Below are 27,420 nucleotides of genomic sequence, written 5' to 3' on the forward strand. Positions count from 1 at the left end.
GGATTTATACAAACTAAACTATCAGTGTGCATTAAAATGAGTTTACCCTAAATTTCTGTATTTGTTCCTGTGTCTTCCAATTCTTACAAAATCTGTTTTTTGTTTTTTTTTAACAATTTGACCAGCTAAATATCCTCTTTCATTTAGAATAAAATAACTATCAAGACTAAAACAAAATGGACTACAAAAACCCCAAAGCACAGGAGCCCTCTGTACATAAGATGTCATTGAAATTAGCCATGTATTTATCTAGCCTACTATTACAGTAGCAAAGTGGTTATTGATGCTGTCATTACATTCTAGTCGGTGGATATAAATAGTCTACAGATAAGAGTAAATTTTGCTATTGAGATAATGGAAAAAGAACTCAAATTCATATAAAAAATAAAGACGAGACACATTTCTTATATAGGATGCCATGATTTTACCACAGCAACTCTTTTATTAGCAAAATTATGGATATTAGTCCAATAACGTCCCCATCCAATGGAAACAGAGGGTTGGGGTGTAGGGGAGATATGTAACTGGAAACCATTACAGACCATAATCAATACAACAGTGCACGCAAGTGTGTGCACTGTATATAGGCCTACTCCTGTCTGCTACAAGGCCGCCTTTGGCATCCTCTTTTCAAAGCTGTCATTTTTGCATTATCAGATCAGGAATGTCATTTTATGGCCAGCACACAGACATTGTGCACAAGCGAATCAGTGAGAGATCAGGTTGTTTTTGGTCAAATAGAAAAATAAAACTTCAAAAGAGGATGACTAGCTGGTTAAAATAGTCCCTTTTGTTTTGTGTACTCATTCATGCACCATCCATACCAATGCAATTAAAGTTTCATACACACAGCCCACATGCACCCACACACTCACAGTATGTAAGAATGAAACAGGTCTACAAAGTGACTGTCTGGTTTAACACACCTTCGTATGGAGACAATAAGAAAAGAGATATCATGGACATGAAATTCAAATAAACTAGAAAAAACAATAAAGAAAAAAACACGGCAACTAAGGCATGCAAGGCACAAGCGCCTACAAAAAAAATGTTTGCTTTTAGACAAAAAAGCAAAGGAGCCATTTGTATATAAAATTTTAAAATAATGACAGGTAAAATAAGCACATTTTTAAAAGTGTGGAAAATTGCCAGCCTCAGACAGTTGTTGTACAAATATTTTACACAAAACGTTTCTTCTACACTCCGTCTTTAAAACTTTTAGAGATGTACATAAGTTAATTAGAGGTTAAAAAGTGACATTCTCAGCAGTGTCCAAGAAGATCCCTCCAGTCAGACTCCAACCACATCACTCGATAAGCTAAACAAACGCTTCACAAGAGAGAAAGAAGAGGGCAGAGGAATTAGCACTTTCCAACTGGTCAAAAATCTGAAATAAACAATATCTGAGAAGTACCCGTTTTTAGAAAAGTCCGCAGTCCTTGAGGTTGTTCTTGATGATGACGTCAGTGACTGCGTCAAACACAAACTGCACGTTCTTGGTGTCCGTGGCACAGGTGAAGTGGGTGTAGATCTCCTTGGTGTCCTTCCTCTTGTTCAGGTCTTCAAACTGGCACTGAATGTACGCCGCAGCCTCCTCATAAGTGTTGGCACCTTTAGGTAGAAATCAAACATTTAAGCACTAGAACTACATTCAGATTCTTAGCAGTGGCTGTTACTGGAGATGCATCTCCTGAGTGACAACATTGTATTTAATGAATTAATTTTACAGCAAATCTGGATATACATTTTAATTTTGGTAAGGTTTTGAGGGGTAGTGGCTTGATGGGTTGTGGCCATGTGCAAAACATTAGTCACAATGTAATTGGGATCCTTAGAAAAGGCCACCAACTCAATATGCAACTCGTTCAAAAAATAATTTTACAAAACAAAGCATTCTGCACCACTGTTCACACTAGGTGGACAGTTCTATTTATAATAGTCATGATTTGAATTCTGTACTGGAAATAGTTAACCAGTAAAGGATTAATGTGATTAATGAATTTAAGCAACTGTAGATTTCAGGTCTGATAGGGCACAGCAAGCGGAGAACCATATCATTCAGAATATAATTTTATTCATAATAATAATTAAACAAAACCATTTTAGTAAATGATAGGAGCACCAACAATAATCATTAAAATGTGAATAATTGCATAGACCTAAGTGCGAAATGAACACACACTTGAGTTGCCCCAGACACAGCTGCATTTGTACAGGTTATTGGCTCCATCCTTGGCCAATTAGAAAAAAAATGTACAGCCATAAAACAAACTATCCCAGTAATCTTACTGGTATTGGTACGGGCAGTTTATTTTAGTATTTTCCCACAAACCTTGAAAAATAATTAGCAATTATGCTATGATATTATGCTATCATCTACCACAGGTGAAAAAAAACTCCAATATGCCATTCATCACTTCATACCTCTATACAAACTCGTTTACATGAGTCTGAAAACACAAATTGGGATTTGCATGTGGGCACACCTGGCCCCGAGGCTCACCTGCATACTCAGGGTAGCAGATGGTCAGAGGACTCTTCTTGATCTTCTCCTCAAACAGATCCTTCTTGTTGAGAAACAGGATGATGGAGGTGTCTGTGAACCACTTGTTGTTGCAAATAGAGTCGAACAACTTCATGCTCTCATGCATTCGGTTCTGAGGAGAAAGAACACGTTCATAATGAGGAGACTGATGGGTAGATCACTACAGATGTCCGTGTAATCCCTCCATAGCAAAAGAAAATTCTTGTTTTTAAAAGTGAATACGTTTCACCACTCGTCCAAATTGTTGCTTCAGTTCTGAGAGGGCTCTGGTAAATCCAGATGACAGAATTCATCATGAGTTTTCAGCATGATTTTTTTTTTCTATTTTCCTACTGACATCATGAATAAAAAAATAGTGCAATAATTTATTCACTTTAATTCAATTTATATACAATTTGTCAGACTGCCATACCTACATTATATGACCAACTACAAATATTTACATAAATTGTTTACAAGACATAAAAGATTTACATACCAGTTTAATGGTATTGAGTACAGATTATATTTACATATTATATTGTTGATAAAAAAAAAAAAAAGTTTACACATCATCCCATAAAATATATAAACTGTAATTTTTCTTGCTAAAGTTAATTTTCTTATATTTATTATTGCTTATTATATGCTATTGTGGTTGTATGGGTTGGCCATTTTAAAATGCATTTTATAAATATTTGATTTAATATTTTTATTAAATTACTCCTGATTTAGTAGCAAATCAGATGCCCAATTATTTCAACATTCAAGTATGACAAATAAACATTACCATTTCCTCATCTTCAGCCAATACCAGGTCATAGTCACTCAGAGCCACACAGAAAATGATGGCTGTGACACCTTCAAAACAATGGATCCATTTCTTTCTCTCTGATCTCTGTCCGCCAACATCAAACATTCTGCAGAGAGAGAGACATTGTTATGAATATGTACCACACCACTTCCTGTCCATTCTTTTTCTCCAACAAGGATTTAGGGTTAGGGTTAGAATAGGTGGGGTGCAGTCTCACTTGAAATGCAGGTCCTTGAATGTGAAGTGCGTCTCCACAATGCCGGTGGTTTTGACCCGGGTCCTCAACACGTCCTGCTGGGTGGGCACATAGGATCCGTGGGATATCCTGTCCAGGTCATTAAGGTAGCTTTGAACACAAGAAAAAGTCAGTGAGACAAAGGGCATAGATGTGCTGCCGGGGTGAATATGAGCTATGATTTCCTATTGTGCTAAGGAGTGTCTTTCATGGTTTGTATACAACATTAGATTAAAAAGTCTGCCTTGTGATTGTGCCAGAAAAACATCCAGTTTTCTAGATGTTCAGGACCTGACTGGAAAATACCATTCCTTCTTTTTTTCCAAAGTGGGCGTGCATCATTTGGCATGTCTTGTAAAGGGTGTACAGACTAGCACTTGTGCGTCCTACTCACTATGCTGCGGAGTCGTTGAGCTGGTACTCTCGGGAGCGGCTGAAGCAGGCTTGGACGCCTCCATCTTTCCACAGTCTCTGGATGACCCCAGCTAGCTCTCCGGTCATGAAGCCCTCCTCAGCAGAGCCAGCAAGAACGAACAGCTGGCGAGCATCGTCCTGCACGTAACAAAGCATAGGGGGTTACTTACTTCTCATTGAAAATATAAAAAGCAGATAGGAAAATAATAAAAACACTTAAAATGCTACATTTCAAATCGTTTCAGGGAAGTTCCTTATACAGTAGTATCAATACCTAGAAGCCTAGTTAACAGAAGAATAAACAAAAAGAGTATACAGTCAGTTTATTTCCACTCACCGCTCTAGCAGGATCGGCAAAGTCAATCTTGAGACGCCCCATAGCTCGGATGATAGCAATGATAGACTGGATGGTGTTGCTATAGACCACAGCCTTGTACTGCTTACACTCCTCCTCAGAGTATCCTGCCTCATGGATAATCCTAACACACAAACACAAATATTACTACAATTTTCCAGGAATTAAAATGGATAATATCTGAAATGGAGGTGGGAGGTATATTGAAAAATGTGTGAAATCACAACTGCCAGTTTGGAGGCATAAAATTTGAACGTCAAGGGTATAGTCTATAAATAATACAATACATTTAGAGGCAGACTTCAGGACATTCCTGATGCATTGTTAAAATATTGTTTCACTTGAATATGGGCCACCTCTAATGTGAATTAAATGTATAGTATATATTCTAATTTAATTCATTTGAAATATTAGGAGGAATCTGCTTGCCAATGTCTAGATAAATAAGATTAGCAGAAGGATTAAACATCAAGCCAAAACTAAACTGCGGACATACTGAGCTCTGTATAAACAACAAGGCACAAGCCAACTGTTAGAAAAAATATTGTGCATTTGACACTTACTTCATCTGTTTAACAATTGTACTTTTTCCAGACTCCCCGGCACCTAACAGAAAGACAACAGATGATCAAACAAAATAAACGACACTTGCTCCAACAAAAAAGTCTGCTAAGTAAGATACAGTAAAATATTATTTTTTGCATTTTCATAATATTCTGGTTACTGTCCAGGTTAGTAAGTGATAGTTTGGAATTTGGAGACAAAACTTACAACAAAGTGGCCACTGACTCCATAGAATATGCCAGGGCCTCCATGTCATAGTCAAGTTGATTAAATAGCAAACATAATTCTGGCCACTGCTGGGCTGCGATGCAATTGGATTAATGAAGTAAAGCCTCTCGCCGATGAGATTACGCACAGTTTATACATGCCTGGACAGCAAATGCTTGGCACATCAGGCTGGCTCACATAATCCCTAGTCTGCTGCGCATATGTATTACATTAGGCTCAGCAAAATATCAAATTAGAATTTAAAAGTTGTAATCGATGTAGCATTGTCCCTATCCAGTTTCCTCAAAGAAGCAGTGTGTTACTAGCTGAGCACATTTTAATTAATGTGCCACCTCAGGGACTGAGTTCTCCCAGGTGAAAACTCCTGACAGTCCCATATGATAAACCGACTCACAACACATGCACGCTCAGAGTACAACAAACAGTGGCCTTTCACTTACACACCACTGTCTCCAGGAAATGTAGGAGCCTCATTCAGAGAAATACACTTAATCTCACTCTGCACATCCCACTGTACTTTCTCTGGGTGCTCATTTACATCTTTGTGATCGAATTAATTCAATAGATTTGGTCTAATGCTCTCTTCTGTTTACAGCATGTCAAAGACCCAAAGAATGCAGGCTGAAGATTAAGCTATGGATATGTGCATCTGTCTTCTTTGTGACCTTTTAACAAATATAAAGTTTAACCCTGATGTCCTCAAAACTATAAGCTAATCGTTACATTTGGAATAAATCCACAAACCAACCCCACAACCCGCTGTTGGGAAATCATGGCAAGAAACAAAACACAACCATGAAAATCCAAATCTGCTAACTCAAATGACACATGCATAACTCCAGTGAAATACAATCAGTAAGTGATTTCTCTGAAGAGTCAAGGACAATCGCCTATTTACAATGCACTACCTGTGGAGTGGTGTGCAAGGCTGCCTAGGATGTTTTTTCCTGTCAGCAAAGCTGCACAGGTTGCTATGCGACCTGCTTCCAGTGTTTCCCTGGCTGTGCCAGCAGTGGTCATCCACGAGCTGATGGAGAGTACAGGGTGTAGCTCTTGTTTGGTTACACATCTGATTTGGGTCAAGGATGGAGACTTTAACACTAGCTCTGCACCATGGGTACTGTCATTATGGACGTGCGGGTCTTTAGCTTTACTGACGTGTATTACAAAATACATGTTCAAAAACAATGTTAACTGACATTGCTTAGCCAAGATAAATATAATAAAATCTTGCAACAATCACCTGAACCAAATAATTACTCATTTTGGTACATCATAGCTGACATGACTTCAAATTAAAATATTAATATTTGGAGTAACATGGGTGTTCCTTCAAATAAATGGTTAGTCAGATTGACATTCACAATACATATACCTCTGACAAGCTGGTTACGGATAAATCCCAGACAGTATTTAACTTTGTGCAGACTTATCCGACTAATCCAGGCTAGCTTTAGGGAGCTAGCTCGGATGCTAATAGCTAAATTAGCTTATAGACTGAGATGTCTCCAGCAGCTAACGCGACCAGCTTTGGGGATTAAACAGTTGAACAATGTGTGTAAGCAACAGTTAATTAAAGAAATCAAAACTTAAAAAAAATAAATTAGATGAACTTCATAGTGGCACCATCGAATTCGTATCACGCCCCAAAAGTCTGGCGTAGCACCACGTTTGTGTTAAAATTCAGACGAAATCATTAAATTGAAGATTCACAAACTATTTTAAAAACGTGGAACAAGGCTACATTTTATAACGTTAGTACTCGGCCCGAAGTTTGTGCCCCTCCAGCCCTCGCCCCTTATCAACCCGACCCTCCCTCTCCGTCCATCCATCCATGTTCCTCACCGAGTAGCAGAAGCTTCACCTCCCGGGCTGCCTTCTCCCCATCGTCCCGTAGATTCCTGTCGATCATCTTGCTCCTCTCCTGTGCCGCCTTGTCATCCGTGCTCAAAGTGCACCCCATCTTCTTCTATCTTAGACTCCGAATAAAACTGAAGCGTTACCCAAACTTAAAACTACGAATGCAACAGAAACATGCAAAGGCTACCGAGTTAGCATTCAGCAGCAGCAACGGGGAGGAGGGCGTCTGACTTGAAACGGATTCCAACCCGCCCTTGCCTCGCGATTAATCTCCCCAAATTTGGGTCGATCTATTAAAAAAACACGAGAGAAAACCACGGCATCCACGATTAGCGGTTGTTGTGCGCTCGCCTGTCCTCTGTAGCGTCGTAGAGCAGGCTGATGATTGCTCACATAAAGGGTGTAGTTGGCATCATCAGCGGCGGAGTCTCAAACAGTTCGCTTCCTGTTCTTTGCACATAACGACACTTTGCGCATGCGCCGAAGTGCAACAAGCTTCTTTCAAAAAATTTAAGATCTCTCTCTGTCCACGTTTTTATTCGCTATTTTGGCCCACATAGAATTTTGGAAACATTGAGGCTCAGGTGAGGTCTATATGTGGATTTTAGGTTAGACAAGTTCAGGTCTTCTAGTCTTCTTCTGGTCCCATTCACACTTTTAGTCCTAGTTTTGTCCTGTTTTTAGCCCATTTTAGTCCTGGCTTGGTTTGTTTGGTTTAGTTCTGCTCACGTCCTGGTTTAGTTCTGGATTTAGTCCCTATTGTGATGTGATGTGTGTGCAAGTATGAATGCACCTGATTTAGTCAGTTTTTTCATATAGCCATAGACCTGCTTTGTCCCTATTTTTATAGTCAAAAGGAGGCCACTAGAAACATATTCATTATCAGAAATACTGCAATAAATTATGGCATTATTGCAATATAGGCTTAAAAATATGAGGTAAACATTGCATTCACCATAACTCCCACTAACTGCTCAACAAGTGTGCCTTACATTGGCTACACTACTTTGCAGCACATTAACATTTATATATTTATAATTTTACAAGGTGAATACATGGAAAGTGCTTTTGCTGTTCCAGCATAAGTACCTCATGCAAGCTGTCCGCACTGATTTGCATTGCAGGATTATGGTTGTAAATTTACTACATAAATATAGCCTTCTATGAGCATTTGAGATTATCTTGTAACATTCTACCATCTTCAAACAAATATTTGAGTTCTGGTTTATGTTTGTACATTGATGTTGAAATGTCAATATGTTTTAGGATTTAGAAGAAGCCGTGTACAGAAGAGTCAAGTGAAATGGGAGTTCATCTCTCTAGCTCTCCTGAGAAGATGCAGCCAGGCACAAATGAGCATCACGCCCTGTGGTCAGTTCTCTGCAATACCACTTCCACGCATTCAAATGACTGTGGGAAACCAGCACGGCAGCCCATGCAAAGATGATCCATTTAAACAACAAAACACAGTAAAAAAAATTAATAAGAATATTAATGGTTTAGACTTATAATACAATTTTCTGTACAATCACTCGCAACAATAGTGGGCACATTTGTGAAGCATTAAATCAACGTTGACCTTATATTAACCAGGTTATCATAATATCTCATGGTATTAAAGGCCCAGGGATAGCTTGTGGTCATAAGTCGTCTCTCATACTTTACATGTATTTTCATTGCATATTGCCGTGCGTCATGCAAACTAGCCTCATTATTTTCCCAAAGCATAAGTGAATGTGGAAAGATTTTCATGTGCCCCATAATGGCCTATTTTATAATGACCTCTTAATAAAACTAGACTCCAAACCTAGACCCACTTTAGGACTCTTTGTGATTCAGAGAAGTTGCATGTGTGTTGTGGTTGCCATGGTGACTGACTCCCATCATGCAACAGGAGATGTTTGGTGATGGAGCAGAGCAGCATGTCAGCACTCTCATGCTAATTAAAGAGCTGACAAGACTACAGCAACCTCCAGGGATCTCTGCTGACATAAGTTTGACTATTGACTGTGGCTTTCATTGAACCAAGTTATTAATTAGCCAATATATTCAGTTAAAACACATAACAATTGCATAGCAAAGTGGAGAAATATATCACTATTTTTCCACTTTAAATTTTGATTAACGTATTTTCCAGAGTATAAGTCGCACCAGCCAAAAAATGCATAATAATGAGGAAAAAAACATATATTCCACATATTCCAAGTTACACCCCCGGCCGAACTATGAAAAAAAGTGCGACTTATAGTCTGGAAAATACAGTAGTCATTTTTGCAACCTTTTTACTATGAATAATATACTCAATATTAAAAATGTGTATATCTTCAAAATAGCATGCACATTATTAATGATATTTCGATCAGCCCACCTCTAGAATGTAAATGCTATGATATCATCAAGAGATCTCTTCAAGAAAATTTGAAGATATCAAATAAACATATAGTAATTTGTGAATGTCCACTAGCTGTCCTCTGTCAACTGAACATAAAAAGCATGTTGTTATATAATCTAAAATGAATCTGAATGAGTGACTGATTTGATCACAGAAATCTGAATTCTGCCATTGTTGCTAATATCCTAATATTTTGATATTTGACTAATATTTGTATGCTACGTCTATCACATATTATCCATATTACAAGTGAGATTTTTTTTTTTTTTTTTTTAAAGAGAGAACTCCACATATACTTTTGCTTTCATGAGTACTCAGTAAGGTGACCTTATGAAATGGGCTTGGCCTTTCAGTGACCTCTGGGGGTGAAAGGGAAATCTGCCCACAATCTCCTGTTTTGCATGTAAATGTATGATAACCCTGCAGGGACACTACAATTGTTGCCCCCAATAAAACCTAGTGGTTGTTCCTGTGATGTACTTTTCTTACAATGGCAGTGCTCTCTTCCTTATGTCAGGTAGGACAATAGAAATAGATCATATGGCTTTTCTGTTGTATAGTATTCAGGAGACATGCGCTGGTGCAAATGCCACCGATATGACCACTAGATAGCAGCAGAGACATGAAATAACATCAAGTTTTTAACATGGTTTCTGTTTTTGAGATCAAAAGCACCCACCATAGTGAAAGTCTCACATGTGTTGGACTTATTCGTTGTTTGCCTAGCATTTTTATTTATTTTTTTATAAACGTATAGTCTTGCAAAACTAGAAATCAGTTTAGTAGTGAAAGATTGAGCAATATCAAGTTGATAAGATGAGTAATGCAACATAAAAACATGAAAAAATGCACTGTAAGAACGAAACCAAATGACCATACTAAAAACTACTTGCATTTTCTGTTTATTAAATGTATTCTTAGCAGCAATAATCATAGAAAAGATATATAGGAAGTACATAAAATACAATTATTGACAGGGTTAAATACCTTACATTCAAACCCAGACAGTGAAAGCAAGGGGTATTATTATGTGTCTTGCTCAAGCACAATAGACTATGGGTGGAAAAGAACTGCCAACCATCGGCTACTAATTTGAAAGCAGTAAAACAAATACCACAATTTCTACAGTAGTAGTAAGTGTATGCACTTATTAAGTATTCTTTGCCTTGCCTTGAGTATATGATTCCATGATTTTTATGATTACATGGAATTTGCATAAGTAATCATAAACAAGCACATATATTCACATTTCTGGCAGTTACAGAGGGATCAGAACACTGGTGCATTATAGGTGATGTTTGATTCACAGAAGCAAGGAGGCTGGTGTCACGATTAGCTGCGGGTCAGGGGAGGACTTTCTGTATAGCATTGCATTAGCATAGGCCCTAACAGCATATGACGTAATATAGTTGAGTAGGTAGCTCTGCAAATATAGTGAAGGAAGGCTTGAGAGGGTTAACTGTAAGAATCATATTTGATGTAAAGCAGCACTATGAAACTTTTCTGGAGGAGGGAACATAAACTGCTTGTCTCCCTAGTGATGACATTGCTTTGTCTTGAATGTTCAAGACAAAGCAATGTATGTATGGCTTTAAACATATTTTACTTAATTTTTCTAGTTGCAGGTGTTGGAAATATGCATTTGTAGATATGAGCTGGTGGCATCAGCAGCTTTTCTCCATGAACACATAGGTTTAATGCCATGCTGTGGAATATTCCAGGTAAAGCAATAACATCTTGATGGAGACAAGCAGGTGGACACTCCCCCAGAAAAGTTAGCATAGTTTTAAGGGCCCATATTATGCTAAATTTACTTTTGTGATTTAACCGCACCAGTGTTATTTCCTCATACCTGGTGTTTTTGAATAATCCAGGATCTCCCTCTCCAGAGCTCAAAATGCTTAGCCCTACCTTATGATCTCACTGGAGGTATTCCATGCTGTTTTACGTCCATACAGAACTGATTCACTCCTGAGGGTGCAATTGTGTGTTTTTGTATGCTCAGAAATCAGTGCAGCGTTACTTTGAGCTATCTGAAATTATTAATTCAAAAAGTTGGAATAGTACATCTTGGACCTTTAACAATATTAAGACTAATAGTGTGACAGAAGAAAGTCTTTTTGAGTAACATAAATATAGTAATGTATAGTAACTATAGACTATTCCAGGTCCAAATAGCCCAACCCTAGGCCACCCAATCCTGCAGCACCACCTTTTTTCACTAAATGTCTAGTCACTCACACATGCAACTCTGAAAAGTTAAAATCTTAACATCCAACCCATGTACCTGGTGCAAGGAGCATGAAGCAGCCTTGTCTGAGTGTTACATGCACAACCTCTCCATTCAAACCACTGTCTTATGGCTCCCACTTGGTGACCTCATTTTGCCACATCCGCCGCGGGGCAAAGTAGTCCAAAGAAAAGAGCTTTATTGTTGTCGTCTATCACAAGAAGTGCTAGACTGCCACGTTTATGTAACCCTCTTCACACTGGAGAAGGCAGCATGTGTTCATTGACTAAAATATATATACATTTAAAACATATTTGCAGATTTGTAGCAATAAAAATATTAGTATTGTATTATTAATATTGACTTGGATTTTTAAAAAGTAATTTTTGTAGGTATTCTCTTTAATGATTTGCAGTGTTGTGCAAAATTTGCCCCAAAGCAAGGCGGCCTCCTTTTACCCCTGGTTAACCATTATGGTAGCACATACAGCAGTCGGAAAACCATACAGCTATTGTATAGAATAAAGAAAGCTTTAATGTTGACCTTTAGCCATCTCCATTTGTGCACGCCCTATATACGGGTTTATGCAAGAGGACATTTTCCCATGTAAAAAATAGCCCGTGGCTAACGTAAGCATAACAGCAGAGAAGTATGACTTAAACATAGGGTTAAAGCTGTTTGTACCCAAAGGAGGCATGATAGGTTAGAATGGTATTATATGCCCCTAAGACTATGCTCTGTTCTTATCTACAGCGATGTAAGTCATAATGTGATTTCATGCTAAGAGAAAATAGTTAAAAACAGCAGTGTGTGGTATCTCTGTGGAATCTTGTTCCAAGTTTTGAATCAGCTGCTCTACGGGTTGAAGTTTTTTCATTTCTGTCCACTTTGTTTGCTTGCCAACTCTGCTTTCTGTCATGCAAGTCTTTCCAAATCTTCCTTCAGTGATTTGAACTTATTCACCCATATGTCTGAGGCCTTCAGGTCAGGTCAGTTTTTTAATGTGTAGTAAACGACATTTCAGTGTCCACGATAAAGAGCTCAAGCTTGTTTTCAAACTCAAACACTGCTTGTTGAAGGGTTAAGACTGTATTTCCAATGCCTTGCATTTTCACATTGAGCTGGTTCAGATGTTCAGTCATGTCCACGAGATAGTAAAATTTCAGGAGACTCTTAGTATTAGCTAACTTGGGAAGCTCAATGTCTCTCATTTTAAAAAGTACAGATTTTGCTCAGGAAAGCCGCAATATGGCTAAGCATCTTCCCTCTTGACAACCAATGCATATTGCTGTTCAAGAGCAGGCCGGGATACTGTAATTACTGCCAAATTCATCCAGCAGTGTTTTAAACTGGCGATGATTTAAAGCTCGGGCAACAATAAAGTTGGCAATGTGAATGACCAGCGACATCACCTCACCAAGCTGCATGTCACACAGCTGAGCACAAAGCACCTCCTGATATAAAATGCAATGAAAACCTAGGATGGGCCTATGTTCATTTTCACAAAGAAGTGCTACAAATCCTCTGTTTTTCCCAACTATACACACCACTCCATTGATACGCTCCGAAATAAGTTTATCCATCTGTAGATTTTTTTTTTCTTTTGCAAACTCCATGAAAGACCTGAATAAATCCTCTCCTCTTGTTGATGCGTTTATTGGCAACATAGCAAGACTTTCCTCACGCAGTGTGTCACTGGCAGCATACCTTGCAATCACACTGAACTGGGATAAATGGCTTACAGCTGTTGACTCATCCAAAAATAAGTCACTGCATTTATGTGGACAATACACTTGCTTTTCCTCCACTTGATTTGCCATCATGATGGTACGATCGTGAACAGTTCTTGCTGACAAAGGCATGGATTTTATTCGTAAAGTCATCAAAGAGTTCATTAGCCACATCAAGCATGAATGTTTTGGCAAACTTGCCGTCTGTGAATGGCTTTCCATTCCTCACTTGCTAAAGAACCAGCAAAGCTAGCCGAATTGCCGTCACCTTGTTGGGTCCATATACAGAGTTGCTGCTGACTGGCTTGCACTCTTTAGTAGCTCTTGGCAGGCCTTCTTCCAGCTGTCCCCCACTGGATATTTCAATGCAAATGTGGTATGGTGTGTATCGAAGTGTCGCTTTATATTTGACCATTTCAGCAATGAAATTTTATCATTGCATAGACACACTGTGGTCCCTGTCCTCTCCACTTCTTTTTTTCACCATCTTCTTCATCAAAAGGGTTTTCTCTGCAGAAATCAGCTAGCTGACGTATTGATTAAATGGCAAAGTTTACCTCTTTACCTCACAATGACTCGTGTTGGCTAATGCATATTATCCAATAAAAATAGAGGTGCTCCCGTAATGCTCCCGTACCCCGATGTGATTAGCTCCAGTGCAACCTTGAACAAGGGGGGTAAAACATTAATGTATGGATTAAAATGCACAACTTTATTTTAAAAGATTTTTTTAACACTGTGATTTCTGTAATGTTTTACTTGAATATCAGCAGATTTATTCATTACTCATTATGTTAAGAAATGTCAGTTAAGGTTTATCTGAGAGCCAGATGCAGTTTTCAAGCCCTAGGTTCCTGACCTCTGCAATAACCTTATTCTCTTATCATTTTATTTTGTTTGAGAACTTATTGTTTGTTTGCTTAATGTTTTATTTTATTTAGCAAAGCTGTTCCTCCAACGTTGAGCATTTGACAGTATAAAAATATGTTACAACGTAAAATACTGTTCATATGACGGCATTAAACTCCTATGTGAGCGAAACAACGATAAATCACTCTTGTGATTATTTGTCCCTATTTTCAGGGGTGCAACATTCCCCCTTTGCAGGGGTACAACAAGGAATATGGAAACGCATCAATGCCAAGTGGCACCATGGCACGATGCTTATAAGATAATGTTCCAGCTATGGATCTGGGATTAAGATCTGGATGAAGGCCTCTATACAAGAGAAAATAATAATAATACATTTTAGTTATTTAACATTCCATAGAGATACTCTCTATGGAATGCTTAGGTAACAGCTCATTCATGTTTGTATTATCCAGTCTGTCTTCCTTTCCAAAGCTCAAAATATTCCACCTTGTGTCTTTAGGTGGTAATTAATTCTTTCGATCTTTCTTTAGAATTGACTCTGCACACCAAGGTGAATTCCCTGAATTGTTAGGAGTTCTTGTACAGCTCTTATTGTTGCATTTGTGTAAAAATGAACTCAAGAGTGCTACACATCAATCTGGCTTCTGCCAGGTTAGGTTACACATGCTTCACTCCTCTGTGCTTTAGTAATCAGCGACTTATTGATGTGTAATACCATTGCTAAGGGGTCCAAAAGTTCAAGACGCCTTAATAATCTAATGTTTTGGCACCATCTCCTACTGCAAGATTGTTTAACAGCACTAAAAGTATACCAACAAAAACAACTTATGCATATTATGCATATTTCAGAATATTATAATATTTTCATTAGATTAACTATTGTCGTGTCTGACTGCCAGGAAACGCCCAGACACAATGTTGATCTAATGTCCATTTTCTGTTCAGTTTCAACTCAGAAGTCCATTATCCATCATTACTCATGCATTTCCTTTGTCAGTCATCTACAATCAGATTGTATTTCACTACAAGGAATAAATATGTGCTGGGCACTCTTATTTATTACAGGAAACTGTCCAGGAAGCAGCAGAAGACCCATGTAAATCCATGATGAACACAGCCTCAAGTTCTCCTATTGATTAGAGCCATGACGGATGAGGGCAGCGTCTGTGCCATTCGCAGACATGACGACCTTCAACATGATGAAAGGTTGGAATTGTGCAAATAAGTTAAAGCATTAAATGTAGCAGAAAATCAAAATCATAAAAATGTGTTTTGGCAAAGTCATTTCTGTGAAATGAAACGACATAATTTCTCAAACAGGCTGCTGCAACTCCTTCCACACTCCATTTACTTCACCTGACATATTATTGCATACAGTTTCATTAGCTCACTCACTATACTTGTTCGTGGTTGGCACTGCAGCTTCTGTAGACACTGCACCCCCCCTTTGGACTAAAGCTTGGCTTCATATACTACATAGCCCCTCCAAACACCACAAATCAATAACTTGCCATGCACTATCCTCACAGGCAAGATGGGCAAAGTGTCTTGTCTGGAGTCAGGACACAACTGCACATATGAGGATTGGGATCAGGATCAGCAAACCTTTTAGTTTGCGACTCATCGTCCAAGCCTGTGAGTTACCTTTGTCCTAAAGAATGTAAAATATAACGGAACATTCTGCTTAACATTCTTTTCCTTTTGAATGTGTGGATTAGGTTTTGTGTCCGCTCTTGTAAAAGATTTACTGTTCAAAGAAACAGAAATAATGTGCCCATGGTTAACTATCTCGTTATGAAAATAAATCTTGTTGCACATTTTTTATGTACGTCTTGGCCAACCAGCCGTTCTCTCCGTGTTTACATGTCCTGATGTTTGATGGCATGCTTGTTATTTCATTTGCAATATTGTCCCCCCAGAGTGGCCATTATTCTCTGTGGTAATTCCATCAAAGTAAGGTCATCGTAGAGCCGGAGCGGACTGCGTCACCGTTTGGTTTAAAGGTCACAACAACAGAGTCTTCAAAGGTTAGAGTCCTGCAGCCTGCACCAGCAGGGCAGCCAGTCTTCTTCTCTCTCCGTATTACCATAGGGTTTACATTTAGTTTTAAACCATCTCCTAATGGCCTAGGGTTCTCACAACTGGTGTGTGTGTGTCTCCAGTGGTGCGCAGGTCTCCTGTGCTGGTCCACATGAGTCTTGAGTTTAAGTGAGTGATTGACATTAGTCATGCTTTGATTGAGGCCTAAATGTGAAGTTTCTTAGACTTTCTTTGGATGCAAAGAATATTGGTTTATTAGTTTAGTCTTGATTTGGTTATATGACTGCTGTTTAGTGCATTTACTTGATGTACTTATGGGTTCTTTTGCTCATCTTTAAAGGTTTCTGACCTTCAATATATTGCACCTTATTTGAATCAAAATGATCTTCCAATGGAATGAGAAAACATCTATTGGCATTTCAAACTAAATAATGATCTTGAAATGTCACCATTTTTTGTTACAAATAATCAAGATTATTTATAATCAAGACATTTCAGTGAATTCCAGTCATCAAACCAAGTTAAATTCTACTTAATTAATGTTTTAATTTGGGTTTAGTCCACGTATAGACCTGGGTTTAGGCTCGACTTAGTTTACTCTTTTGTTTAGCCCCAGTTTTGCATTGTGGCCCTTAATAGGGTCTAATGTCTATTCCATGAACAGATTATAGTCCGAACACCCCATGTTTCCTGAGCTTCTTAACCCTTTCCAAACTGCTTTCCACATCACGATTCACAGATGTCCTCTCTCCTCTATCTGCTGGTTGTTTGTTCATATTGGTGACCCTTGCTTTGAGGGATGCTACACAACAGTGGCTAATAGGCCCCTAACCCCTCCCTCCTCTGTCTGTCAGTGCCTGGGTCTGCTGCCACACTAACCACACTGCTTCTCATCAGAGCAGGGGCCACATCCATGTAACTGCTCTCTGATGTTCGGTAATATGGACAAAACTGGGCTGCACTTCACCCATGCAGTCCCACCAGGGCATGTAAGTACTTTTTTATATTAAAGAATATAAAATAGAACTGAAATATTTAGGTGAACTATAAGTACATTTTATGTAAGTATATTATGAAAATGTAGATGATACTAAAATGAGAATTACTGGGCCCATATGGCGTTTGAACTTGCAATATTGTACATTTGCTTGCTTAAACTTAGATTTTATATATTCACTAAAATTGCTAAGGAAAAGGTTACAGTGAATGTGTAAAATGTGTATATTCAAATTCCAGGAATTTGAATTTGAAATATTGATTAGATATTGTTGCATTAGTTGAAATTTTATCCAAATTGTGGTCAACTCAATTAATAGAGGACCAGTCTTTGACGATGCTAGTGAAATTGCAAGATTTTTGTATCTTTAAGAAAACACATACTTAAAGTTTTTTTTTTATTATTATTGTTTACAGGCAAGATGTAATGTAGTTATGCACCGTTTGTCACACTGAAATGTTGGCTTGCTGTTATAACCTCATGGGAGACATAAGTATTTGCTTGATTTCAACTTGAATGGGATGATTTGTTTAGTTGCCTCCGGATTCCCCAGTCTCCCTGCTCCCAAGGAATCCCTCGCTTGCATTCAATTTGCACTATCACTATATAATACGCACGCCTTTCTACACAATAATTCATATTGCGTTTCTTTATTCTTGCTTGGTGCGTTGCCAGACCTAATTTTGCCACTCATTGCCCACGCCTGTCTTCCAGTAACACTCCACACATTGACTTTTCGCGCTCTGTTGCACCCTTTTGTGAAGCTAGCGCTCAGGATGATGTGAAATTTCCCACTCTCTGAATTGGGACACACTTTTGTGAAATTAAACTTGAGGTGACAAAGTGATTTGGAGAAAGTGGTGAAAAAATAATTTGTTATAAAAATGGACTTTGTATGAACTTGTAACTATGTTTATCTGATCAACTTTCTATTGACTAAATCCTACTTAAAATGATTAAAGTATTACTGTTACCTATATTACTGTAGTAAGACAGGTTTAGGCAAAGTATTTAGTTATCGCAAAAGTGCCTTGGTGGAGGTCAATGTGTTACAAATGATTAAAAATGGATCTTATTGTGAAGTTTTGTTAAGATTTAAAGGGTCATTTTTCTGGTATTTTTTCTAGCAATTCTGTTTCTGCTACTTAAATCCATTGAACTTTGTGTACACACAAAACATAAACTTCTACAAACTCGCTCACTTCTCATCTCTCTGAGCACAGATCTCCTTCTGCCTCATCTCTGAACACCTTCACACCTGCAGTTCAGAATTTTTGGACTGAACCGCTCATTTTCATGTACATGTGCACGCTTCATAAATGAGACTCCATATCTGTGGAGAGCCCATTTACTTAAAGAATGCATGTATTTATAGGTAATTTTGAGCAATAAAAACATCAATATTGAATACATGGAAAGTAGATATGTTTTAATGCCATATTGTGTAACATTCCCTTAAAGCTTAAGTAGGCCACAAACTCACCACCAAAACAGTGACATACCGTAGTGCACCTTTAAGTACACGTACACAATTATTGGTTACTAACACATGTGAACATTAGTGCACTAGCATTACTAGTATTAACTAGTATTTTAAACTGAATAAAAAATATATTGCAGATAGATTGATTTGATTGTTGGGATAGGTGGGTCTTCCTTTTGATGATCTGTACAGTGTGATCTGTCCCCAGCTTGTCTGTGCAAACAATACAATCTCTCTAGCTTCCTATTTGCTTTATACTGTTCATATAATATCAGGTACATGGTAGGCTTTTTAAAGAGCTCCAGATGAGGAGTATATTCAAGGAGCAGATTACCGGTCCAGCTGTTGCAGACAGCATCTGCTCCATCTAATGACTGTGGTTCTGTGCCTGTCAAAGAAATGTGGCCTGCCTGGGTGACTCTCTCCAGTAGCCTCCCAATAGCAATTAGGGAGCACTAGTTATGTAGGTCCTGATCTTCTGAATGGAGGATAGCGTAATGAAACAGTGTACATTAAAAGCAAAGTTATTAAAGCGGAATACACAATAATCATCTATGGGCCAATAACTTGATGTAATCATAGAAATTACATTCAAAGTGTCAGAATCACCAGTCCTCTATATATTCATAACACATTGAGTGGTTGTAAGATACATTGCTAGCCACAGCCACCATGGGGCAGACTGAATCTATAACTTTGCTGAATGACCACTCTAGTCTGAGCTATACTGACATTCAAAATGCTGAAAGCAAAACTGTGACATAACCATTTGGTTAAAAATATATAATATTAAAAATAAAAAGTGCTGTGTGTCACCTTATTACTCTTTAATGCCTTTTATTTAAAATAGGACATATTATTTAAAATCAACTTTTAGCTAAGTTATGAGAGTGTCCCTTCATCATTAGCTTACTTAGAGTAGTATTTCTATTGATTCATATTTGAGTCATCTTATGTATTGTCCTGCATTTGAGCCTTGAATGTTCTATCATAAAAAGCCAAATCTGTCAACTGGACAAAAAGTTGTAGGAGTGAAGACATTCAACTGCTCATTTAAGCTGCTTCTTCAGCTCTGGTCTGATTACTGGTGGACACTGCTTCATAGCTATCTGAAGGGAGGAGCTAACTACACTGAAACTATTGTTTACAGTTTCAGCCTAAATGTGCCTGCATTCAGCCCTAAAGGCTCGCTCTGTTCTCTTTGTTTCCTTTGTTTGCTTTGGGTCTATGGAGGGAGTTATAAATTGGTGATAGATGATGGGGATGATGGGCCCCATTCCTGTTCAAAGAAGGATTGTCCATTTCTATTCTCTGGCTTGGATGAGCAGCGAAACTTCTTCACTCCCACAACTTTTTGTCCAGTTGACAGATTTAACTTTGGCTTTTATTATAGATCAGACCTGGATGACTGAGGGACACAGACACCTTGAGTGCTCTGAAAATTTCCGTTTTCACCTACCCCCTATCTCTGCCCATTGCTCTGTACTTAATTGCAATTATTCAAAAAAAATCAGGCCATAATGTAGGGTTCACAAATGCCACACAGCCATTTTTCAACAACAAATCCACAGTTTGTTACGGTCAAAAGCCACTATGAAAGGCAGGGTTTATCAGTTCTGTAATTTTGAACAGGAAGTCAGTGGACCTGTTTCTTTTATTAAACCATTGTAGATCAATATTGCAGTTTATATTGAACAAAATGTTAAACAATCATCTACACATGTTATCGTCCAGTACTAAATACTTGAAAGACAAATAAACAAACAAAAAAACTAAACATAATATGTCTCCTTTAAGAAACCCTTGTCATTTAGATAACAACAAAAATGAATAATAACTTCAATTCAGAACTGAAACTGGGCAGTGTATCAACCACCCTTACAGCTCTGATTCACAGACATTAAAGTCACATAGCTCCAAAACCGAGTGGTTTAATAATAAAAACGATCAATTAATTACAACTGTGTCCCCTTCTCATATGCAGCAGAGGAGCCCAGAACAGAGCCTGCTGTGTAAGTCCTTCTTAGTTAGCCTGGCTATAATGAAGTTTGATCTGGCTGTAGGAGCAGGAAGGACCCATCTCTCAGGTACAGTCTGATGTTATCATGTGGCCTAATGGACTCACTTACAAGGATTTACCAGTATTCAAAGACCTCCACACGCCCCTTTTAAGTGTCTTTACATTGATTTCTTCATCAGCATACATCAGTTAATCACACTGATATGTCGCTGCATGGAATCGTAACATGTTTTTCAAGGCGTAACCGTAAATGACCTCCCCCTGGCCGATAATGTTACATAATTATTGGTGATTTTAGGCTCCAAATAGGCAGACACTAGCAATAACAGCAAAGGCTTTTATCTAAAACATTAAATGGTGACTTAGCGTAGGTGGCCCCATCGGAAACAACACTGACCCTCATTGTATCCCTCCAGCAGAAAAACAGACCATGGTAATATTTTTTGGCGTTTTTCATCAGTCTGTGGAGAGGCAAATATAATTGTGTAGATAACTCCATTTTAGTAAATATCTTGTTGCATTAAAGCCACTTACTCCTCTGCAACAGCATACATCTGCCCAACTGGTGGTATAAAATCTGATTTCCAAAGCAGGCTTGGCCCATTTGACTGGAGCTGAGTTGCACAAATAAAATGATTCCTGTAGGTCTGGGTGATCAAGATAACAACTTGACTTTTTTGATTTGTGCAAATTGTGTTTGAGAGTGACCTTAACGAAAGACTAATATTTTCCCTGAAATTAGGTATTAAAATGTGGTTCCCAAATGCAATGCAGAGAGCCACTTTGTTTTTTGTGTTGTCAGAGCAGTGGCTGACTTCTGGTATCAACTTTCTCAAATAAGTTAGTGTGCACTAGATTTAGTTCTGTTTACTTCACTTTTGTTCACATACACTAAACATCATTCACCCTAAACACCACACCATGAGCCACGTGAGAGTCCATCAGCTGATTGCCGAACTTATTTCTATGACGTGCTTCAAGCAGACAGAGCCCCGTGAATACACTCACAGACACTCACTTCCCCTATGCGCAGTGGTCTTTTATTTCACCTGTGGCTAAATACAGTATGAGGACCGTACAGAGGCAGGAGGAAAACGTCGCTGATTTTAAGTTGATCCAAATGGCCTCGTCAGATGAACATGTCAAATGGCAGCCTTAAATTACCTTAAATCTACTATCCGTTTAAGTTTATTTCTTTTTCGCTGGTAAATGTCAGATGTGAAACCTCTGCCCCCTTCTGGTCTGTGTTCAGGCTCACCTGTGCTCTCGGGTCTTCTTCTGTCAGGCCAAAGCTGGCACACTATCAGACTGAAGTAACGTAGCAACTAGTGGTGTTATGGGAGAATACAGCAGGGGCGAGTCAGCCAATCTAATTACAGATGGAAGCTTTAAAGCAAATATGGTGCCAGATGTGTAAATTGTTGATATATTTTTCATATGAAAGATACCAAGCAAAGGGTTGATTAACATGGCTTGTGTCATATAGTGGCCATAAAGCATCATTATCTTTATCGTTGAGAAAATGTATGTGGTCAGGCTAGATTAATCAGTGATCTTGTATATCAGATGCAGGAAGACCTGTGTTGCTGATAGCGCAAATAACACTTGATGAAGTTCAATAAGGCATTTCAAGTATATCAATCCATAAAAAGTCTAGTCTCTAGTTAAATGCCTGTTATTCAGATAGCCGTATGATGATGGCCCACATTCTGACCCTTCTTCTCATTGTGTATTCTAACAAATAATGTATGATTTAACGAAGTGCTATCATATCTTTTCTCAAAATGTTTGAGTAAAACCTCAGTTTTCAATTTAAAGCCACAGTATATATAAAGTTTTACAGTTAAAAGTCCAAAATAGATTTTTATTTTTTATTTTGGCCGTCTGTTTATTGCACTGAAAAACATGCATCCTTAATGCAACAGCTTGTTTCCATTAAAATTGTGTTTCTTTGGCCATAATATTCCACAGTATGGCATAAAATGTTCCGTTAAAACGTTAAAATGTTCCGAAGTTAATTTAACCTTCCATTTCCATGGAATCATGTACATGATATGCCACCTCCTGAAAGTCACACACTGTTCCTTTAACTGACAATCTCTGATAATCCAAAAATGTAATTGGACTTGTGAACCACTGACTTGGCAATTGTCACATCTAAATCAGCTCACACTGTTTTTTCAGAGACCAGGATTTGAGGCAGTGCAGTCAGTTAGCAAACCCATTGGTCTAAGTCTATATTTACTCACCTGTCTTTCATACGCACCTGAGCCAAGCTGTATCCAAAAGATAAAACACCTGCCCCTCACTCTCAGATAAGCACAGGCACACAGCATCCCCATTTTAAAGCTGATCTATTGTCTTATAGCTGGAGGAGCAGAAGACATCTTAAGTGTCATGAGAGGAACAAGGAGTGAATGGCCTGTCTAAACTCCTCCCGTGCAGCCAACATGAGCAGTGTGGACCCCGGCCTCTTCTCCAAAAGCCAATACACGGCCCTGGAGATCGGCCTCATCATTCTGGTGGCAGGCTCCCTCAGCCTCGTCACTGTCATCGGGAACATCCTGGTCATGCTCTCCATAAAGGTGCGTCCACTGTATATAGCCTGTGTGCTTACAGTTTTAAAAAGATATTACAATCACAACTGAACCCGTGTTTCATGTGCCAAAACCTGCAAATAGAGAACACACACCTCAGGTAAAGGCTCAGAACCTCCAGAATTGACTCAGCGGCTGCAGTAGCACTGATTAATAATTAGCTGCAGGTGCAGGGGTGTAGACAATTCACATCAGAGAGAGTCATAGGTTTAAACCCACAGGATCTTAGTAATGAAATGGGCAACCCAAATCAGAGACTCATGTGAGGCTCATTCTGTTTTCTGATTGGATAATCTTCTTGAGATGGGACATCATGTCTAACATTTTTGTAATTAAGAATAAATCCACATTAGAATTGTTATCAGTAAATGCTATATTTGATTTGATGTTTACCTTGTATCTGGAGGCACAGATAAGTCAGGTTACATACATTTCATTTAACTGTAAATTTGAAATATTATTGTTAAGGAAAAAGTATTTTTTTCTACTAATCCAATAATTTAGTCAACACATACATATAATTAAAACATGGCTCAACAAATGTAAATACGTAAGTCGCACAACAACTAGTAAATGGAAATTGAGCCAAATTAAATTAATTTAAATTGATATATAATTGTCTTGCACAATTTTGTTTGCCATATGTGCAGCAAACCCCAACATCTGTAATGTTAAACACATTTTTGTTATTCATATCAGCATGTTATGAATGCCTAATTTGATTCTTTTTAGAGTCAAATTATTTTACCAGTTTACAGCACTTTACTGTACTGTACTGATCAGGTATAAATCATTTTTGAGCAATAAACAATTTCATGAACTAACTTTTCAACTAACTTTAGGATAATGACAGGCAGCAACTTCCTTCATTTTCTGCCACATTAGATTGAAAGAGCCAGCAGCGCGCCGTTCCCCTCTGCCGAGTGCTAATCTAATAGAAAGGAGAAAACACAAATCATGCTGCGCTCAAAAAGATTAGCATCTGACAGCCTGCTCATGTTGTTTCTCTAAAGGTAAACAGGAACCTGCAGACTGTCAACAACTACTTCCTGTTCAGCCTGGCCTGTGCAGACCTCATTATCGGCATCTGCTCCATGAACCTCTACACCGTCTACATCGTGATTGGCTACTGGCCCCTGGGCGCGGTGGTGTGCGACCTATGGCTAGCTGTTGATTATGTGGTTAGCAATGCCTCAGTCATGAACTTGCTCATCATTAGCTTTGATCGCTACTTCTGTGTCACTAAACCTCTCAGCTATCCAGCCCACCGCACCACCAAGATGGCTGGGCTGATGATCGCAGCTGCCTGGGTGCTGTCCTTCATCCTGTGGGCCCCTGCCATCTTGTTCTGGCAGTTTATTGCGGGTGGGAGAACAGTACCCCCTGATCAGTGCTACATTGAATTCTTCTCCAACCCTGTGGTGACATTTGGGACAGCCATAGCAGCATTTTACCTGCCAGTGGCTATCATGATCTACCTGTACTGGCGCATCTCCATGGCCAGCCGCAGCAGGGTGAAGAAGGACTGCAGGAAGGCGTCTGGGGCGAGTCTGGGGGAAGGCCCCTCTCACAGCCAGGAAGAGGCCCAGAACAACTGCCAGCCCTCCAACGAGCCTCCCAATGAAGTCAGGGAGAAGATGTTGCAGCGGCAGAATGGAAGTACACTGTGCATAGAAGAATGCCCCGAGGAAAACATGACTGATAATATGGACGACAACGTTCAGGCCTCGACATCCAGAGGCATAGCTTCCACCAATGGCACATCACACAATGGAGAAAATGGAGCAAGAAAACCACAACCACCCTCTCCAGGGAGCTCTGCTGCCGACAGACAGAGTCTCACCACCAGGACGCTCTTCAAGGTAATTCATTCAGCTTTCATACAAGAGAGGATAGTTGATTAAAGGCCAAAATAATGAACATATGAGGTAACACAGTAAAATACACTCAATTTGCATGAAAATACTGCCAACATGTTATTGTAATAAAAGTGCATAAAACATCTGTGAAATGATTATTAGCTTTTATGACCATATACATCTCATGCCTCATTTTTCACAGGTTGTAATAACATTTTTTGTACCCATTTCACTGTATAATTAAATTAAAAGATTCTTATAACATGCCTTTAAAATAATGTAAAACTGTTTCATACCTCCTTTAATACAGACTTGAGTCCTTTATAAAATTACCATTTTAGTATTAAAACATACACCATTTTGGATCTAGATACATCTAAATACTACATGTTATCTAGGTTTTTAGTGTAACATTCATTCAGCTTTTTATTATAACTACTGGACATTTTTCTTGATTGTAAAATGGTGTACATAAAATGTACCTCCTCCAGGTAACAAAGCAGAATGCATTATCCAAGTGGAAGAAGAAGAGTGTTTCTTCTCGAGAGAAGAAGGTGACCCGCACCATCATGGCTATCCTGGTGGCGTTTGTGGTTACATGGACGCCATACAATGTGATGGTTCTGGTCAACACCTTCTGCTCCGAGTGCATCCCCAACTCTCTGTGGATGATTGGCTACTGGCTGTGCTACATCAACAGTACCATCAACCCAGCATGCTACGCCCTGTGCAACGCTACCTTCAAGAACACCTTCAAACACTTGCTGCTGTGCCAGTACAAGAACATACGAACAGCCCGGTGAGCAGCGCACAAATGGACACTGAAGTGGACTATATGTTCATTTTAAAGCAGAGTAGCTAGTAAAAATAATGATGTATAAACAGTATATAAAAGACATGTTTTCTGCAAATGTAGTAAGTTAATCTAGAAATGTATTATTATTATTATTTTATGTAAAATGCAACCTTAAAAAAGCTGCATTTGCATGGTTTAGTAACACAAAACAGAGGCATATCTTCCCAGTTGGTGAGAAGGAGTGGTCTGCAGATACATTTACAAAACATTTGATCTTGTAAGATGAGATCACAGCCTCGCAAACGGAAAACTCATCTTTCCACAAAAACACTTTAGGATAATTTTGGCCTATGTACCTGCCATTACTCCAAAAATGTATGCAATTTTGTATATATGTAGAGTAAAAAGAGAAGTGTGTTTGTGTGTTGAAGGACTGAATAAAATATATGTGATGTCTGTCTGATTACTGTACATTTGTTCATAATGTTATGTGCAGGATTCACAAAAGGTATCAAATGAGATTATGAGATAATGAGAATATAATAAAAGACTAAGAAAGCAAAGTTTGATGGGTGTATATTCATCAGCATTCTGAAAATATCAGCTACAGTGCAGTTCAATTTTCATGATTCTTTGTGGCTTAATATTTTATATTACTCATTGTTTTACTGTAGGTAAATGAATGTTCTGTGTTCATTTGACATGTTTTTATAGTGACGGTAGCATGTTACCAAATGTCAAATACAGTTTCTTCTTTGTTTGTGTGCATGCAGGCAAAATGTGTCTCTTATCCACATGTCTGTAATAAAATCATTTCTAGCCATAAACCTCAATTGTAGTAATCTTTGGTTTGGTCTTTTAATAAAAAGACATTTTACAATGCAACACATACACACATCCTAATGTAGTTTTGCTTTGCTGAAAGTTTTTCCTCTTTCAAAGGACAGAGTAGAGTTTTAACGTAAAGCTAACAAACATTAGCATGCTAATGACATACCGTTTCATGTACAATAGATCACTCTGTAATTAAATGCAGATAACAGACATCAGTCTTATTGAGACCTGCTTTTACAATATACCTGTACAGGAGCAAAACAGATTTTACTTAATGACAGGTACAGGCCCTTTATGTTAATTTACTGGATGTGACAGAAAACTCTTAACAAGGGAACAGTAAAATAATGTGAACATAGTCGACATTTACAGATGTTTCCTACTTTCTAAGATTTGCACTTTCTTCTTGTAAGTATTATTATTTGATTTGGGGACAAGTCAAGTGGTTTTGAATAAGCAGGCCTAAAGATGCATGATGGGGTGTTGATAGTTCCATGTCAGTCATGTTGTTTGAGTCTGGCCAAGAGGAGCCTGATGCTGGTGATGTAAACATGTGCAAATGGCTCAGTGTTTAT

The 27,420-nt window shown here is 38.5% G+C and overlaps 2 protein-coding genes across 2 annotated transcripts; one reads left to right on the forward strand and one right to left on the reverse strand.

Moving 5' to 3' along the window:
* Positions 1-400: 400 nt before the first annotated feature.
* LOC117372003 (guanine nucleotide-binding protein G(i) subunit alpha-1) lies at positions 401-7,469 on the reverse strand. The gene is made up of 9 exons (XM_033967708.2): positions 6,980-7,469; positions 4,906-4,948; positions 4,325-4,466; positions 3,968-4,125; positions 3,556-3,684; positions 3,315-3,444; positions 2,504-2,657; positions 1,415-1,611; positions 401-1,329 (listed from the first exon to the last, which is right to left on the reverse strand). Exons 1-8 carry the CDS (start codon positions 7,095-7,097, stop codon positions 1,421-1,423), a joined length of 1,065 nt encoding a protein of 354 aa, XP_033823599.1. The 5' UTR covers positions 7,098-7,469; the 3' UTR covers positions 401-1,329; positions 1,415-1,420.
* Positions 7,470-8,306: 837 nt separating this feature from the next.
* On the forward strand, positions 8,307-26,093 carry LOC117372250 (muscarinic acetylcholine receptor M2-like). The gene is made up of 5 exons (XM_033968021.2): positions 8,307-8,365; positions 17,114-17,248; positions 23,128-23,344; positions 24,370-25,218; positions 25,707-26,093. The coding sequence occupies exons 3-5, from the start codon at positions 23,177-23,179 to the stop codon at positions 26,016-26,018; spliced, it is 1,329 nt and encodes a 442-aa protein (XP_033823912.1). The 5' UTR covers positions 8,307-8,365; positions 17,114-17,248; positions 23,128-23,176; the 3' UTR covers positions 26,019-26,093.
* Positions 26,094-27,420: the final 1,327 nt, after the last annotated feature.

Source organism: Periophthalmus magnuspinnatus, chromosome 6 (assembly GCF_009829125.3).
Source record: "Periophthalmus magnuspinnatus isolate fPerMag1 chromosome 6, fPerMag1.2.pri, whole genome shotgun sequence".
NCBI lineage: Eukaryota > Metazoa > Chordata > Actinopteri > Gobiiformes > Gobiidae > Periophthalmus > Periophthalmus magnuspinnatus.